This window comes from Pelecanus crispus, chromosome W, assembly GCF_030463565.1.
Source record: "Pelecanus crispus isolate bPelCri1 chromosome W, bPelCri1.pri, whole genome shotgun sequence".
NCBI lineage: Eukaryota > Metazoa > Chordata > Aves > Pelecaniformes > Pelecanidae > Pelecanus > Pelecanus crispus.
Genome location: NC_134675.1, coordinates 10,014,192 through 10,033,047, shown reverse-complemented (window position 1 = coordinate 10,033,047; position 18,856 = coordinate 10,014,192). Strand labels below are relative to the sequence as shown.

The window sequence follows — 18,856 nt, the reverse complement described above, 5'->3', positions numbered from 1 at the left end:
TCTCTCGTGTTCATTCACTGGCTCCTTCCCTTTGTGATTATCTCTTTGTGCCGCGCCGACCCGCCCTGCTGTGGCCCAGCAGCTTTTGCCCGTCCCTGAGCCTTTGGAGGAAGAGGAGGAGGAAGTAGTGAGGCGAGGCGTCAGCATCCCCCTCGCCGCCTCATGCTGCGGCCCTGGCCCCGTCCCGCCTCCAACCCGGGGACCTGCATGGACGGGCATGGGGAGAGCAGCGCCTTCCTGCACCGCCGAGGCTGGGTGGCCACGCCGCCTGCCGTCCGCTGCCCTCGGTCTCATCGCCGCACTGGGGATACTGCTGGGCACAGGTATGGGGGGCGGACCGGGGAGGGAGGAGCCGATGCGCGGAGCCGGGTCCCGACAAGGGGCTGTGCCCGCCTGCGCAGGTGTACCTCAGACTTTAACAAGGCGGGACCGAGGGGAGGACTCGGTTCGCGTACTGGCGTGTTTGCGGCTCGGGCTGATGTGGAGTTTGTGAGTGGTGTCCTCAGAAAAGCGTCCGTCAGTGTTTGCACCGTCTTGATGGCTCTTCGGAGGCCGCGCTAGAAGCGCGCTGTACGGAGGAATACGTGTGTGAAAACACTGATATAGCGCTGGAAATAGTGATTGCGGAACGGGGCAGTATGCAGCTGTACAGCAGCAAGCCAGAGAACCTGGAGAGAACATGGGGTTTTTTTCTGGGTTTTGGTTGTGGGGTTTTTTTGATAGAACGACTATTTGCCTGACTTAATGGAAACTGGGGAGAAGGTGGAAGATACACTGATAGTGCTCACCTAAAGCATTTCTCACTCAGAAGTGATCTGATCAGTTTTACTTCTGTGAAAGTGTTTCTCTTTAGCTTGAGTGCTTTTAAACACCTGTAACTGTAGTGAAATAAACTGTATGTTTAAGTGCAGGTGTTGTGGTTTAGCCCCAGCCAGCAACTAAGCACCACACAGCCACTTGCTCACTCCCCCTGCCCCGATGGGATGGGGGAGAGAATCGGAGGAGTAAGAGTGATAAACACTCCTGGGTTGAGATAAGAACAGTTTAATAATTGAAATAAAGTAAAATAGTAATGATAATAATAACAATATAATAATAATAATATACAAAGCAAGTGATGCACAATGCAATTGCTCACCACCTGCTGACTGATACCCAGACAGTCCCTGAGCAGCAATCGCTGCTCCCCGGCCAACCCCCCCAGTTTCTATACTGAGCATGATGTCATATGGTATGGAATAGCCCTTTGGGCAGTTTGGGTCAACTATTCTGGCTGTGCCCCCTCCTAGCTTCTTGTGCCCCTGGCAGAGCATGGGAAGCTGAAAAGTCCTTGACTAGCATAAGCAGTACTGAGCAACAACTAAACCATCAGTGTGTTATCAGCATTCTTCTCCTACTAAATCCAAACCACAGCACTGTGCCTGCTACTAGGAAGAAAATTAACTCTATCCCAGCTGAAACCAGGACAGCAGGTTTAGGTCATCTGGATTTAGTCAGGTTGCTCTTTCACCTCCCTCCTTCCTCTGTACCAAGAGCCTACTGAAAGCAGCAGAATTAATTTTCCTAAAGTTGTAAGGGGGCTTGGATGGGTAGATTTGTTTTGCTATTTGAAAACTTGCCTTGCCCACCTAGATTAAATTATATGTGATTAAAATATTACAAATAATAATTTAAAAAAAATTGAAAGTCAGGTTCGGAACTGGCATAGTCCATGTCAGTTTGCTTGGCATAGATCTTTTCACTTTGTGATCATGTACCTTAAGACACAGAATTTAATTTTTTTTTTTTTTTTTTTTTTTTTAGCAAAGCTGCATATCACTTACACAAAGATGTACTGAGAAACTTATTGCTTACTCATATGCTTTGTGGTCATGTTTGGCTGTAGGTTAAAAGCTGCTTCTACTCTATGCTGGGATTTTGACAGGACATTTACTTTAGCTACATACCATAGGCAAAATACCTGTTGCCCTTCCAAATTCACAGATTGGATGTTCTGGGTATGTCATGTGAGTCCTGACTAGGGGATAAGCAGAGAAATTGCTAATATCCTCTCATTACTGTGAATTGCAGAAAACAACTGCATTTAAAAATTAAAGGTCCAACATTATTATTTGGTCCTCTTTCACCCCCTATTCCTCAGAAACTTAGGAATATTTTAATTGGACTGTTAAAATCAAACGGAACTCAGCCCTATTTTACTTTGAGGACACACACAAAAAAAAAAAGGGTGGAAAATGGTGTAAAGAGAGGGATTTGAGTGGAGGGAAAGGAATAGCTGTAAAATATCTTTTCTCTTTGTTAGCACTTCCATATGCTTCTCCAAGTATTTTTGTGGTGTTATAAATCTGTTTTATGGCCACTTGAAATTAGAAATTAATATATACATAGTGAATTTTATTGGTCATAAAAGGAACAAAATAATGCAGCATGTTTTCAGTGGATAGTTTTTGGTGCTTGGACAGCTATTACATGAAGTCTTGCAAGTATTCTTTATGAAGTTCCATTTGCTGTTATGGCTATTTTCTGCTCTTTGGATGGGAGGGAACACAATTTATCATTTGACTGTTGTCCTAGTTTTAATCCCTGTGGAATGTGTGCATCTATGTTTCCTTTGATACATTGTGCAGCCTTGTTTGTTTCTACCTGTCATGAGTTGCTTTGTGTAAAAGTTAAACTCTTAAGACTGGTGTTAACTGCCATGAGAATCTGGAAAGATTTCAGGTTGTGACTGTGAGAGCTGTGGAAGAGGGCTGTAAAAAAAATCCCAGTTTGCTTGCTGGGATGGTAATTATGGTTTTTTTGCAGAAATCAGGTGACCAGATAAGGTGCAACTGTTTGGTATGGGTGGGGTTTTTTTCTTTTTCTTTTTCAAATGTAACCTGAACTGTGCACTTGTTTACATACATCTGATAAGTACTTCAGGTTTTGGTGGGAAGAGGTGCTTTTTTTGCCCCTTGTCTCATTATTATGCTGTAAGAGGTGCTGTTGCAGTGTTTGGATTACCTAGCTGGCAACTTGAGCTTCAAACAGCTGTGGGGTTTGCCCACCATTTAATTCCAGAAAGCAAGCAGTGAAGCTTTAGCTATGGCAGTGCCAGGGAATTAAAGCAAATAGAGTTTATGGCCTGGCCTGTCCCCATCCATGTGTGTCTTTTTTTTTTTTTTTTTTTCTTCTCTTCCCTCCCTCTGCATTCTTGAAGAGAAACTCTGATCTCTGCTTCATTCAGTTTGTGTCTAAACCTGTATCACTTCTTAACCACATCCTTCTCAGGAACAGGATTCTGTTTAAAAGCTCAGTAACTTGTCATGTAAAGCATTGAAAGACTAAATGAAGACTTGCTTATTGACTAAATGATTTAACTTAACAAGGTGGTGATGCAATTCTATGCTCATCATTTGCCAACTATGAGTCCAGCATTTCTTTTCCAGGAGTTAATGCTCTTAATCTATTACTTGCTATTGTCTAGATGAAATTCAAGTCATGCTTGGGTTATCTCAGCCTTTGAGAGAGATGGGCTGTATTGTTATCTTCCACCTGTGCGCCCCCCCACCTTCTCAACCCCTTTTTCTCTCTTACAGTGCTCACCCATTGGGGAGAACATTCTGTAAGTTCTTTAAGATGTTTTCTGTAGCGTATGTGGAAGGGGATATTGCAGTCTAAGAGGTTTGCTTGATTTCTCTCTGCCTTCTATTTTGTGCTTAGCTGACTGCCAGCTTCAAACACCTTGTCGAATCCAGAAGTGCACCACAGACTTCGTGTCCTTAACTTCACATCTAAACTCTGCTCTTGATGGCTTTGATTTGGAGTTTTGCAAGGCCCTGAGGGCATACGCTGCTTGTACCTATCGCAATTCCAAAGTATGCCGTGGAAATCTAGTCTACCATTCTGCACTGCTTGGAATCAGCGACCTCATGAGCCAGAGAAACTGTTCCAAGGATGGACCCACATCCTCTACCAACCCTGAAGTGACCCATGATCCCTGCAATTACAGTGGCCATGCAGGAGCCAGAGAAAATCAGGGAGAGGAACAGACTTCTACTTACCTATTTTGTGGCTTGTTTGGTGATCCTCATCTGAGAACTTTTAAGGATCACTTCCAGACATGCAAAGTGGAAGGTGCTTGGCCTCTCATTGACAATAACTACTTATCAGTGCAAGTGACGAATGTGCCTGTGGCCCCAGGATCCAGTGCTACTGCTACAAATAAGGTATGGGTTGTTCTTAAACACTGTGTATGCATATAGAGGTGGAAGGCCAAGACAGTAGAGTAGTAAACTACTTAACCCTTAATAGTTAAGGGTTGTAGTGTGTTGAGAATCTTCCATGGAGTAGTTTGAGGAAAACTAAAACTGCTGGGCTCATCTTTTGGAAAATTGTTTCTTTCCTTAGAAACAAACAAAACTCAAAACAGCTTCCCTCCCCCCCAAAAAAATCCATAAATATTACCACATAAACATTTAAGAATAACTAAATCGATGCTTTAAAGCAAGCATCAGACAGCAGCATCTGTGACTGTCCCCACACTAAGTGGAAATTCTAGGGCAGAAGGATGGAAAGAGTGTGGGTCTTTGCATTAATTCTTTAAATTATATAATAGAAAACAAAAAATATTGACAGTGTGGCACAACAGATTAGTTACCCAGGATATTAAGTCTTTAATTGGAAAGGTATGTCTTGTGGGAGATGTATTCATTCACAAAATGCTCTTAGTAATTTGTAGGTGTCTTGCATAGTTGCAATGCTGATAGTAAGGACATCTGTTTCTTCAGTGACTAAAGCTGTTATATATTCTGTGGTGTAATTAAAACTTGCAATGCTAGTTTCTTTTGAGTTTGTTTGATCTGTTTATGCCTGTTGGCATAAGATCCCAGGGACTTTCAGATGGAGAATGAAGGATTACTAAGTAGAGACTTGAGTTCAGTCTTTCCTTTTCTTTTCCTTTCTTATAGACTTCCAGGGTGAGTTTTGAGTTGGTCACTGGCATCTCTGTATCTGATTTCTCCAGCTACAGAAGTAGAGCTCCCCAGTCTTGAGTATCTTCTGAGGCTTAATGGCTATTACAGGGGGCTGTAGAGGAAGCAGGTAGGAAGGGTATTGTAGAATGCCTTAAATAGAAGGGGTGGTGGTGTTTGTTCTTTATTCCCCTCCAAATAAAGCATGCATACAAAAAAAGTCTTTGTCTTTCATCACTATGACAGGTGTTCTGGATATCACTAGCACAGTTGTCCCTGAGTAGCAAATAAGGCAGAGGTGCTTGTACTTCTCTATGGAAAACTTTCCTTCTTGGTTGCAGTAATTGAAAACAGACGGGGAACTTCTCTTATCTGGGTGTCTTGTAGTGGGTTGCTTGAGAGTGAAAGGGAGGGCAGAGAAGGAAAAACAATCAGGCAGTGGAAAACACAGAGCTTTTACTGTAGTGGGTTTATTGGTCAAAAAGTTTTGAACCTGGGAATAGGTTGTATTAGCAGTGTAGTGAAACATTGGGTAAGTGCTCTTTTTCCCCAGAGTCAAAATGCTTAGATATCTCTTTTGCAGTCCGATTTCTGGGTTTGTTTTTTTTTTTTTTGTAGGAGGAGATCACTGGACTGAACAGCCTGTACTTACTTTCCTTTAAATATTTAATATTATAACACTTGTTTTCCAGTTATCATTCAGCTGCTTAAAAGCAGGAGCATCAGAACACTGACCATGTGTGATTTAATTTTTTCATCTTTATAGACTTCCTGCCCAAGGTAAAGATGAACTTGGCTTTATTTTTTAGAAGAGGTACATGTTACTGCTTTGTTGAAGGACTTCAGTCAAAAGCTGCTTTGTCTGTGAGGTGGAGCTGATAATGTCTTATAATGCAGTGGGTTTTTTTCCTATTATTGAAGAGTGGGGAGGAGAAAGCAGCAGTCTGGCCTGTGCAAGTTAGTGCTGTGCTTGGGCATAAACTGGTCAAGTGGTTCAGCAGATAGCTGTAGACAGTTTGAAAATGTAGATGCTGAAGCACTTTCTGTGGATTTGGGATATTTCTAAAAGGCAGAGGCCTACCTGTGCCTTTAAGACAGTGGCTCTGTTCTCATGTCAAAAGCCACCTGCCTGTGCCTAAACTAGATGACTTATAATTTATTCTCCAGATAGGCAGTTGTTGAATCTCCCCTGTGAGCAGTATTCAATCTGGAGCTAGGGCAGACTGGAACCTCTTGGGGTTAAATATGACAGGTTTTGCCTTAGGATCTCTTCAGTGTATTTCAACTTTAAAAATCTACCTCCGATGTCTTTTATCTATTATATATCTGTATTTTCCTGATTGCTTGTCTTCATAAAAGTCAAGGGTGGGAGAAATAATACACGTATTTCATAACCCAGAGTGGTTGGGGGCCAACTGGTACTTCAGTCTTAATTTAAAGTTCTTAATTACCTTTTGATCATAACCAACTGATGGTTAGTTCATAATATGATGAAAACAAGTAGGCTTTTTGTTTGTTTTAAAATGGATGATATAGAAGTTCTGGAGAAGGGGATGTCAGCACCGTCCTGGCTAGATGGAAGACAGGTTGTGAATGTAACTTTGAGGCTAGCTCCTTGGGCAGAGGCTGTAGCAGAAGATACTTTCTGCTGGAAGCTGTATTTTTCTCTTCTAATAGAATTCCTGTGTACTGGGCAAAAGATGCAAATAAGCTCTCTTTGGTCTTGTATTTGGTTTTCGAGCTCAGACTTGTCTAAAATTAAGGTCTGCATTTCTCTGATGTGACCTCAGCTCTGTGCTTGTGCCTTCAGCATTTTCACAGTTCTCTCCTCCATAAGGAAAGCTCATTTAATTGTCATGAACACGTTTAGTATGTGCAAAGCTATGCTAGATTACACCGATGTGCCATGTTGTTCCAGACAGTCTCATAAGAACAACAGGACATGCAGCAAAACTACCAATATCTTACTGGGCGCAGGCAATGTACTGATTTTGATGATTTGCCGACTTCGTTGGCGTAAAGATAAACAATCCTGTTTCCTGGTGTTCAGGACAGCCTGACTGTACTAGAGGTTGTTTTGTAGGACAAGCTATGGCAGTTTATCAGGCACTAAACAGTTTTTCTGTCTCTGAGGCTGCTGGAGAACTGTTGCAGAAGTTTGTCTTGAATAACTTAATTTGGGGGGTGGAAAGGAGGCAAGAGCATGCACACGTACTCAGCAGTATCTATCCGACTGTCTTTAAAGCCTCTGGGGGTTTCTTGGGGACAGAAGGAAGGAGAATAAAGTTATAAATAAAGGTGGCAGTGTTTTTATCAGATGTGGAGATGTGAGTTTAATGTTGTGTGTCTTAAACAGGCTTTACCTGCCTGTTACCATATATGTTTTACAGACTCACTACGGGGGAGAAGAGCCCTTCTCCTTGGACTGTCCGCCTGGAAAAAAAAGGAGGTGGAATATTTTAAGCTACTGTTCCAATTGATTAAAGGACACTTAATTATTATGAAGTTCTGAGTAGTTTTAAAGATAATCAATAATAGATGCTAGGTATTTCTGGAGTTACTTATAAACAGTGACCTTCTTGCTTAACCACATCTGAGAAGTACTTTCCTGACTGATGTTGAGTTTCTCTTTTGGAAGTCTTCTAATGCTGAACTCTCCCCCCCCCCCCCCCCCCCCGATTGATTTCCTCTTTATTTCTCTGTGCATGGAATTCGCATACATTTCCTTCCTATTTTCTTCTCTGACACGAGATGATAACTTGTCATGGTGTGGTCTGAACAGTAATGGAGTCTGACAATGCATTATTAAAAAAAACAAACATCCTGCTGACACTGCTGATGTTGGTCAGGAGGCAGGGTGTCACATGGTGAAGTGTCCTGTGGTGCTTCTGTAGGTGACCAGCAGGCTGATGAGGGATTACTGTATGTAGTTTTGTAACACCCCCAGCAGTTCTTGCTTCCAAGAACTTGGCATCAGCAGCATCATTGAAGCAGTCTCTTGTCCTATCGCTAACTACATGGGAGAAGAGACCAACCCCCACCTCACTACAACCTCCTTTCAGGCAGTTGTAGAGAGCGATAAGGTCTCCCCTCAGCCTCCTCTTCTCTAGGCTAAACAACCCCAGCTCCCTCAGCCGCTCCTCATAAGGCCTGTGCTCCAGACCCTTCACCAGCTTCGTTGCCCTTCTCTGGACACGCTCCAGCACCTCAATGTCTTTCTTGTATTGAGGGGCCCAAAACTGGACACAGTATTCCAGGTGCGGCCTCCCCAGCGCTGAATACAGGGGGACAGTCACCTCCCTGCTCCTGCTGGCCACACTATTCCTGATACAAGCCAGGATGCTGTTGGCCTTCTTGGCCACCTGGGCACACTGCTGGCTCATGTTCAGCTGGCTATCTACCAACACCCCCAGGTCCTTTTCGGCCAGGCAGCTTTCCAGCCACTCTTCCCCAAGCCTGTAGCCTTGCATGGGGTTGTTGTGACCCAAGTGCAGGACCCGGCACTTGGCCTTGTTGAACCTCATACAGTTGGCCTCGGCCCATCGGTCCAGCCTGTCCAGGTCCCTCTGCAGGGCCATCCTACCCTTGAGCAGATTGACACTCCCACCCAGTTTGGTGTCATCTGCCGACTTACTGAGGGCGCACTCAATCCCCTCATCCAGATCATTGATAAAGATATTAAACAAGACTGGCCCCAAAACAGAGCCCTGGGGAACACCACTAACTGGATTTAACTCCATTCACCACAACTCTCTGGGCTTGGCCACCCAGCCACCCACCTTTCTTCCAAAGGTGGTAAACTCTCCTTTTTTCCCCTGAGTCCCAGAAAAAGCTCCCTGTTCAGCCAGGCCGGTCGTCTTCCCTGCCGGTTGGTCTTATGGCACATGGGGACAGCCCGCTCCTGTGCCCTTAAGACTTCCTTCTTGAAGAAGGCCCAGCCTTCCTGGACCCCTTTGCCCTTCAGGACTGCTTCCTAAGGGATTTTCCCAACCAGTGTCCTGAACAGGCCAAAGTCTGCCCTCTGGAAGTCCATGGTAGTGGTTTTGCTGGCCCTCTTCCTTACTTCACCAAGAATCGAAAACTCTATCACAGCATGGTTGCTAAGCCCAAGATGGCCACTGACCATGATATCTCCCATGAGTCCTTCTGTGTTTGTAAACAGCAGGTCAGGTGAGGCACCTCCCCTGGTAGGCTCATTTACCAGCTGCATCAGGAAGTTATCCTCCACACACTCTAGGAACTTCTGAGACTGTTGCCTCTCTGCTGTGTTGTATTTCCAGCAGATGTCTGGCAAGTTGAAGTCCCCCACAAGAACAAGGGGTAGCGATTGCGAGACTTCTGCCAGCTGCTTATAGAACGCCTCATCTACCTCTACATCCTGGCTGGGTGGTCTATAGCAGACTCCTAACAGGACGTCTGCCTTGCTGGCCTTCCCCCTCATCCTTACCCAGAAGCACTCAACCTTAGCATCACAGTTGTTGAGCTCTGTACAACCGAAACCCTCCCTAACATACAGAGCCACCCTACCACCTCTCCTTCCTTGCCTGTCCCTTCTGAAGAGCTTATAGCCCTCCAGTGCAGCACTCCAGTCATGAGAGTCGTCCCACCACGTTTCTGTGATGGCGACTATGTCATAGCCATCCTGCTGCACAAGGGCTTCCAGCTCCTCCTGTTTGTTGCCCATGCTACGTGCATTGGTGGAGATGCTCTTGATTTCACCCCCAACATTGCCATGTCACCCTCTGGCTCCTCTCTAGCGGGCCCGTTTATATCCCCTTCCCCCTTCAAACCTAGTTTAAAGCCCTCTCAATGAGTCCCACCAACTCATGGGCGAGGATCCTTTTCCCCTTTGGAGACAGCTGATCTCCATCTGCTGCCAGCAGGCCTGGTGCTGTGTAAACCTCCCCATGATCAAAAAAACCAAAATTCTACTGATGGCATCAGCCTCTGAGCCACCTGTTAATCAGCTGAGCTTTCCTGTTCCTTTCAGCATTCTTCCCTGCCACTGACAGGATTGAGGAAAACACTACCTGTGCTCCTGATCCTGCAGCCAATCGCCCCAGTGCCCTGAAGTGCCTTTTGATCACTTTAGGACTTCTCTCTGCAACTTCATCACTGCCAACCTGCATAACCAACAGCGGGTAATAATCAGAGGCCTGTACCAGATCGGGGAGTTTCTTAGTAATGTCCCTAACCTGGGCAGACTTCCCTGTGGGATGGGTCTGGACGGCAGATTGGGCCCTCTGTTCCCCACAGGAGGGAATCACCTATGACAGTTACCCTCCTTTTTTTCTTAACAGAAAGAATGCTGACTGTAACCTTTCGAAGACAGGTGTTGTGGCATATGTGCTGGGAGTAGTAATTGAGGAGGAAGGGGTGGGTCTGAATTTTAGTAGTACCTTGAGTCCTCAGTGGTATTGAGATAGGTTCTGCATGAATGTGTGCTCCTTGCCTGAAAGTACAATCTGGTTAAGACAAATATATGGGGAGGGACGTGGACCTGGGGCTATTCCACTAAAATTGTGAGTGAAACTGGGCAAAATCAAAATCTTTCCAAACATAATAGAAACCTTCTTTCTTTTGATGTGGTTTTTTTTTTCCTTAAGTAAAAGGAAAACAAAGCAAAACAACAAAACACCCCCTCAAAAAAAACCCCAAACAAACCCAACCCCACAACAGAACTCACATTTTTCCTGATTCACTGTCCAGTAAGTAGTGTCACCTTCTTGCATGTGGTACTGTCATGTTTGTGTTTTCTAACACCTGTATGAAGTCTAGCCTAATTCTAGGCAGGTTTTGCCTGAACTCTCTCCTCAGGAATTTTGCCTGCAGTAGGTATAAAAGACTTGGGCATCCGAAGTTGCATTTCTAGATATGGGAGTTGAATTTGCATCTTATTGTTATGGCTGGGCTAGACTGGGCAAGGAAAGAAATATTTAAAAATTAATAAGCAGAGCCAGAGTAGCTTGGGCAGAAGGAAAAGAAACATTTAACAGAGACATTGATGTTTTAGATAGCAGTACTGTCCATTGATAATAGATGGAGTGGTATAGTGCAAATGTGCCAAATTGTTATATTGCTTACTTCCTCAAACTAATCCATGAGGAAAGCTGCTATTTCAGACTTTCTAAAAGTCACCAAGGACATGCAATATATATGTGAATTTGTGTGCTGAAAACAGGATTTATTTCTGTAGCTCTGAACTGTTTTTTCTTTCTTCTGCTCTTTCCCCTGCTTGCTCCCTCTTTCCCTAGTGGAGTTCCATGAAGGGGGGGAAATGGAAACAGAAGCAGGGGCCAATTAAATGTTGGGATGTGATCTTGATCACAAGACCCTATAAAAAAAACAACTGTATGCACAGCCTTGTACTAATTCAAAACAGATGAAGACTTTAATAGTCTGTGTGTATTCTAAAGGCACAATGAGTGAAAATAGTAGAATGCAATCTACAAAATAATAAAATACTTGATGACAAAATGAATGAATGCAGACTAGAGAAACAACTGTGCTACAGTTGTTGTCCCAAAGATGGATTCTTTACCTGGTGTGCAAGAACCAATTCACACACTGAGTCGAGATAGTTGCTTTATTCCATTTCTGTGCAGAGATGGGTGTTGGGTGGTAATTCCACAAAGCTAGCACACCCTGTTATCCTTGCTTCACATATTTATACAATTAAACAAAGTCACTACGCCTACTGTTAACACCTACTTGTTAGTCATTGGTTATTTCTACTTTTGCTTCAATTTAAAGACAGAGCTCCCTTTAAAATCAGTATGCATGCTCAGTGGGTAGGGGTCTCCCTTTGGAGGTGGGTAGCTCTTCCAACAGAGGTGTGGTTTTCATATTATAATGAGCTGGTTCACTTGGGGGACACCAGTTAGTGGATCTTGCTGACTAGTAAAAGAGGAGTAGAGGGGAGTTTTGACACTCAAGGATATATGTTCGTTGTTTTAGAGATCTCTTGGCCTTCTGCTCCTCTTTAGTACATTCCTTCAACAATCAGGCATCACAGTGAAGCATTTTTTCAAAACTGTAGTAACTGAAGGAATATTAACTTGGTAGAGTTGCAGATGCTTTCTTTTACAGTAGCTATTCACCAAGGTTTTAAAAAAAAAAAAAGCTGATGAAATGTTTGCCTCTTTCCCTGCTCTTAGAACTAATCCAGTTTACTGACTCCCATTCTTAGAGTCATTTACCTAAGCAAGTCTGGGTTCCTATGGGAATGAGAATTCATCAGTTTGTGGTGATGCTCTGGTTGGTGTTACAACTGCAAAATAGAAAATGTTTAATTTTTTGCATTGAAAAATGTGCTCTTCTCATGCTTAAGAACAGCATATTAAGTCTCTTGATTCTTGTGGCATTTTTTCAGCTATTAGTACTTTATAGCAGGAAAGCTAACAAAACTTAATAAACAATATAATTACGAATAACCTGATGAAAATTTCTGTCTTAAAGAACACTGTCACTTTACTGCAAATGTGGGAAATTCAAGGATATGAAGTGTACTGGGTTTCATTGGGATGGAGTTAATTTTCTTCATAGCAGCTGTGCTGTTTCAATTTGTGACCAAAAGTGTTGATAACACACCAGTGTTTTGACTGGTGTTGAACAGCACAACAGTACTTAGCTCAAGGCTTTCTCTGTTTCTTGCTCTGTGTGTGCCTGTCTTTCCCCCCCCCCCCCCCCAAGTTAGCAGACTGGGGGTGGGCAAGAACGTGGGAGGGGACACAACCTGGATGGCTGACCCAAACTGACCAAAGGGATACTCCATACCATATGACATAATACTCAGGAAAAAAAACCTGGGAGGTAGTTTTTCCAAAGTAGCTGTTGCTCAGAGATGGGCTGAGCATCAGTCTGCTTCTGGGAGGTGGTGAGTGATTGCCTTTGCATTACTTGGTTTTGTTGTGTTTGGGTTTGTTTTTTTTTTTTCTGTGGGTGTGGTGTTCCCTTATTAAATTGTCTTTATCTCAACTCATGCATTTTTCTTGCTTTTCCCATTCTCTTCCCCCATCCTCCTGCAGTGGGGGGGAAAGTGAGCGAGCAGCGGGTGGGTGCTTAGTTGCTGGCCAGGGTCAATCTACCACACAAAGTTGTAGAATCTATGGTAAAATAGCACCTACTAACTACAGACCTACAGCACTGTAATTACATTATAGTGCTTGCAGAATAGCGAGAGAATGCAGAGTTACAAGTATTGTATTTAAGGCACACCAGCCATGCACCTTCTAGAGATGTATTATCACAGAATGGTTGAGGTTGGAAGGGACATCTGCAAGTCATCTGATCTACCCCCCATGCTCAAACAAGGTTACCTAGAGCCAGTTGCCCAGGACCATGTCCAGATGGCTTTTGAATATCTCCAAGGAGGGAGGCTCCACAAGCTCTCTGGGCAACCTGTTCCAGTGCTTGGTCATCCTCACAGTCAAAAAAAAAAAAAAAAAAAGTTTTTCCTTATGTTCAGATGGAATCTCCCATGTACTTGTAGAAGCCCTTCTTTTTGTCTTTGTCATCCCTGGACAGATTCAATTCCATGTGGGCTTTAGCTTTCCTAACCTCATTCCTGCATGCTTGGACAATGTCTCCATATTCCTCCCAGGTTATCCATCCTTGCTTCTACCCTCTGTATGCTTCCTTTTTGTGTTTGAGTTTTGCCAGGCTTTCCTTGTTCATCCATGCAGACCTGGCATTTTTCCCTGACTTCCCACTTGTTGGGATGGAACTCTCCTGAGCTTGGAGGAGGTGATCCTTGAGTATCAAAAAGTTTTCTCGGACCCCTCTTCCCTCCAGGGACCTATCCCAAGGGACTCTTCCAAGCAGATCCCTGAAGAGGCCAGAGTCAGCTCTCCTCAAATCCAGGGCTATGAGCTTGCTTTCTGCTCTCCTCCCTCCTTCCCCTCAGGATCCTGAACTCCACCATCTCATGGTCACTGCAGCCAAGGCTGCCTTTGACCTTCACATCCCCAATGAGCCCCTCCTTGTTGGTCAGTAGGAGGTCCAGCAGAGCACCTCTCCTCATTGGCTCCTGTATCACTTTGGTGAGGAAGTTGTTGTCTGCTCTCCAGGAACCTCCTAGATTGCTTATGCCCTGCTGTGTTGTCCCTCCTATGGATATCGGGGTGGTTGAATTCCCCCATGAGGGCCAGGGCCTGTGAACACAAGGCTGCTCCTATCTGTCCGTAGAGGGCCTCATCTGCTTGGTCTTCCTGGTCAGGTGGCCTATAGCAGACACCCACTACAATGCCACCCTTACCTGTCTTCTCTTCAGTCCTTACCCCATAAGCTCTCAGTTGGCTCATCAGCCATCCCCAGGCAGGGCTCCATGCATTCCAGCTGTTCTCTCACATAAAAGGGCCACTCCCCCTCCTCATCTTCCTGGCCTGTCCTTCCTAAAGAGCCTGTATCCCTCCATTGCAACACTCCAGTCATGGGAGCCATCACACCATGTCTCAGTGACCCCAACAAGAGCATAGCCCTGCAACTGCATGCAGATCTCTTAACTCATCATGTTTATTCCCTATGCTACAGGCACTTCAGAGAGGCACCCCGGCATGTTGAGTTCCTGGAGAGGGTTTGGGGGATTTCTCCATAATGGTGCCTTGTAGGCACTCTTTTCTTACATGCAGGTGCTGGAGGTGGCCCTTTTTGTTGACTTTGTGATCCCTTCCCATCACTCCACCTTATGCCCTTTGCTCAGCGATTCTGTCCATCACTTCCTCACAGGACTGCTGGTTACTCTCTCCCTCCCCAGTCTTCTAGAAACTTCACTTGGGCAGCTTCAGAAGTTACGTGTTCATTAACACCATCTTTGAAAGGGGGAGTAAGATGGGGTTTAAGTAATCTTTATGCTTGGCAGACACAGTGAGGATGATGTTATTCGCATCTTTCTGTAGGAATGGAAAGATTTGGTCCAAAATGAAATGTTTAAGTGCATCTTGAATATGTGGGTTTTGTTTGGTTTTGTTTTGTTTTTTCTTTAGTAACCTTAATGTAACTGAGGTTTGTATAGTATACCCTGAGTTAAGTCTCTGCAACAGCCTTATATTAGTCCTTTAGGCTTCCTCATTTGCAGTAGTTTAAGTGCTCTGTATGTGCCCAGAGTACAAGGCTCAGATACTGATATTTTTTAAAAAGCTTTTTCTTTGTCTGAAGGTGTTCTGGTATTTGGGTTTTTCTTTCCTAGGTTTAGAAAGGGCAGCTAGTTTCTAGTATGTAAACAGTGACATGTAAGCAGCTGTGTGGGTGTTTTTACAATCCAGCCAGATTACAGAATCATAGAATAGTTTGGGTTGGAAGGGACCTTTAAAGGTCATCTAGTCCAACCCCCCCTGCAGTGAGCAGGGACATCTTCAACTAGATCAGGTTGCTCAAAGCCCTGTCCAGCCTGACCTTGGATGCTTCCAGGGATGGGGCTTCTACAACCTTTCTGGGCAATCTGTTCCAGTGTTTCACCATCATCATCGTAAAAACATTTTTCCTTATATCTAGTCTAAATCTACTCTCTTTTAGTTTAAAACCATTACCCCTTGTCCTATTGCTGCAGGCTCTATTAAAAAGTCTGTCCCCATCTTTCTTATAAGCCCCCTTTAAGAAAGTAGAGAAAGTATTATATGTATGTGTATGCATATAACACACAGTAAACTTGTTTGGAAGGGCAAAAAGCATTCCATAGTGAAATGGTTGCCTTGAAAACTTAAACAGAGAAAGCTCTGCAGCAAAATTTGCTTTATCTCCCTTTTCAGTGAAGTGTTAAGTATCCATCACTACTGGGGTGTTGGACTGAGGTAGGAGCAGATCCCATCTCTGGTTTTACTGGTCTGGCCTGTGGATTAGATGGGAGTGACAGGACAGAAAATGCAACATCCAAACTTAATGTCTTGACCCATAATGTTTAAACATGGATCTGTGACCTTGGCAAGTCTTAATGGTCTCTTTGATTCCCTGTTGAGAGCATCCTTGCAAGGTACATAGAGGCCTTCATTCACTTAATAGTCATTCAGCCCTCATTCAGTGTGCAACACTATTGCAGATCTTGCTCTGTTCTCCCTCTTTGTCTCCGAAACTGTGTGTGTTTCCTTTTTGCAGAGAAACGAATTCTGGAGAGAAGAGCTTGGTGGTTGCTCTTATTGCTTCTTGTTAAGTCTTGTCAGGTCCCTTACTTAACTGTTATATCAAGTAGCCAGTTCTGTGTCTCATTAAAACCATCTGTATTGTCAACTGCAGACTTGTTCAGGTGCTGAGCAGATTTGCAGACCTTTACTTCTGTTGGAATGCAAATGACTTCCCTTGCAGAGCAAACACAAATGTTCTCAAGGAAGTAGGAACGCTTCTGTATCGAAGCAGGCTGGCATAGAAATTTGTTTCATCAAAACTGTGTTATATAGAATATAAGACGTGATTTACTGAATGTGAGGCCCTGGATTACGTGCAGAACACTTGACAGATTTCGGATATCTTCTCTCTGGGTTGCTGGGCTTACTTCACAAAGCATAGTGATGTGAGATCGTCTTTACAGCAAGAAAGGCACTGAACTTCTGAAGGAAAAATACTTGAATGTTGCCTGGATTTGGGGCAGAGACCTTCAAGCATAGCTGTGGCCCACAGATAGGAGTTTACCAGACTGTTTGACTATAGCTGGTCTCAAGCTAGCTATGTAACTGATTAAAGCAAAGAAAAACCATTGGAAAATTCATGCCACACAGCACCAATGGGAACATGTGGAATTAAAATAGCAAGTACTTTCTGTATGCGTATGTGAGAGAGAGACAGAAAGACTGACAGTATGAACTAACAGGGACAAACCAAACATTAAAAAATAGTGTAGTGTATGCCTGCATATTTGGAGGAGTTGTTGGGATGGGAGAAGGAAGACATGGTAGAAGTAAAGACTTGTCTCTTACAACTGGTATGGAGAGGTGGGGCTAATAAGGGTCAAGGTTTTACTCGGACTGTCTGTAATCCAGCTGTTAAACCTCTAGCTCTTATTTCAAAGCAGAGGGGCAAGAAATAAAAGCTATTGTGCAGAAGTGTGCTGGTTAACTGAAATTAAAACACATGGAGTTGCTAGTAAGTAGATTTTAAGGAAAATTGTCATGTTAGTTTGAAAATATCTTCTAATGTGCTTCGGAGTGCTCTGAATCTTATATCAGAGTGCTTAAATAATAGACTAAGTAGTCTTGATTTAGTCAGTCAAGGATGAAAGCGATGATTAGAAGCCCTATTTGCAGTGCAGAATACCCTTTGACTTTTTCAAGAAGTTACAGTTTCCTCCCCTCTGAAACTGGAAAGGAAGAAGCATCTCTGTTTCTAATATTTATATGCAACTCTTCATTATACTTTTTATTTTGGAAAAAGTCACTAGACACCTCAAACTCAGTCTGCCAAATAGCCTATTTCCAGAGGATCAGAGGACCTACTGTTTCTATCATGGCTTATTCAATAAGTATAAAGGTTTAAAAGGCCAGTTGTAATCTTAAAAGAACAAGTAATTTGTTTATGCTTCTGGTTTCTGTGTTGTTGGAAGTCACCTTTCAAAGACATGTTTTGGGGTATTTTTCAGTCTAGTTTTGTTTCTCCATGGGCACATTCTCTAGTAGCAGTGGATTGGAAGTGTCAAATCTCCCAATTCCTAGGACAAATGGATCCAGGAGCTGTAACCAGTAATTTGACTAGTTGTTCCGGTAATGCATCTCTTGTCTCACTGGTTGTTGTATTGATGGTTGTGAATAAACATATCAGTGCTTTTACAGTACTCTAACACAGCTAATCCTGGCAATTCTTCCAGTAAGAGAGATTTTTTTTTTTCCCCCCATGATCACTAACTTCTCTTTTTTTTTTTTTTTTCTCTTCCCCACCCCCAGATAACTATTATCTTTAAATCATACCGAGACTGTACAGATCAGAAAGTATATCAAGCAGTGACCGATGACTTACCTGCAGCTTTTGTGGATGGCACAACAAGTGGAAGTGATGGGAACACCAAGAGCTTGCAAATTGTGGAAAAAATTGGTGGCAAATATGTTGAAATGCATGCCAGGTACATCGGAACCACAGTGTATATACGCCAACTTGGACACTACTTAACGCTGGCCATTCGCATGCCTCAAGAGTTGGCTATGGCCTATGAGGAGAGTCAGGATCTGCAGCTGTGTGTGAATGGTTGCCCTTCAAGTGAACGTATTGATGATAGCAGCCACTTGCTGTTGTCTGTGATGGGGCAGTTACTCCCCCAGGCAGGTGCTACTCATCACTGGTCAGTGTACACACTGGAAACTGCCACCACCAAATGCCATGAGAAGATACTGGTGAAGGACATCTATTTTTACTCATGTGTATTTGACCTACTTACAACTGGTGATGTTAACTTCACAGCTGCTGCTCACAGTGCCTTGAAGGATGTGGAAGCATTGCACCCCAGAAAAGAGCACTGGCATATCTTTCCCAGCAATGAAAGTGGTGGTGGTGTGAGCAAGGGTAGTAGCAAATTCTTTGTCAGTCCTGGTTTTGTGTGCTTGATCCTTGCTGTGTTTTTGTAGGGGGGTTTTGTCTATAAAAAAGTTTTAAAATATATATTGTCATAATATATTGAGTAAAGAGGAGTATATATGTATATACCATGTATATGAAGGGATGCTTTGTCTTGGGATACCCACCAGACTATATATATTGTGTTACTGTTTTCCTGTATGTTGGATGTAGTATTCTTTGTATCTATTTGTTTTGCAGTTGGTAAAATGTTTTATAATGTCCCTGAATAGAAAGAACTTTATTTTTATGTATTTCAATATTTATGCATTTATCTGAGTAATTATGCATTATACACATGTACATATACCCAGTGCTCATGCTTGACTTAACAAAATTTTGTTAATATATTAACTTGTTTATTTTTCTGTCCTTCC

General features: G+C 43.4%; 1 protein-coding gene across 1 annotated transcript; it reads left to right on the top strand.

Annotated features, from left to right (window-relative positions):
* Positions 1–217: 217 nt before the first annotated feature.
* On the top strand, positions 218–18,490 carry LOC142596502 (repulsive guidance molecule B-like). Its single transcript, XM_075725629.1, has 3 exons — positions 218–323; positions 3,703–4,208; positions 17,816–18,490. Exons 1-3 carry the CDS (start codon positions 218–220, stop codon positions 18,488–18,490), a joined length of 1,287 nt encoding a protein of 428 aa, XP_075581744.1.
* The last annotated feature ends 366 nt before the right edge of the window (positions 18,491–18,856 follow it).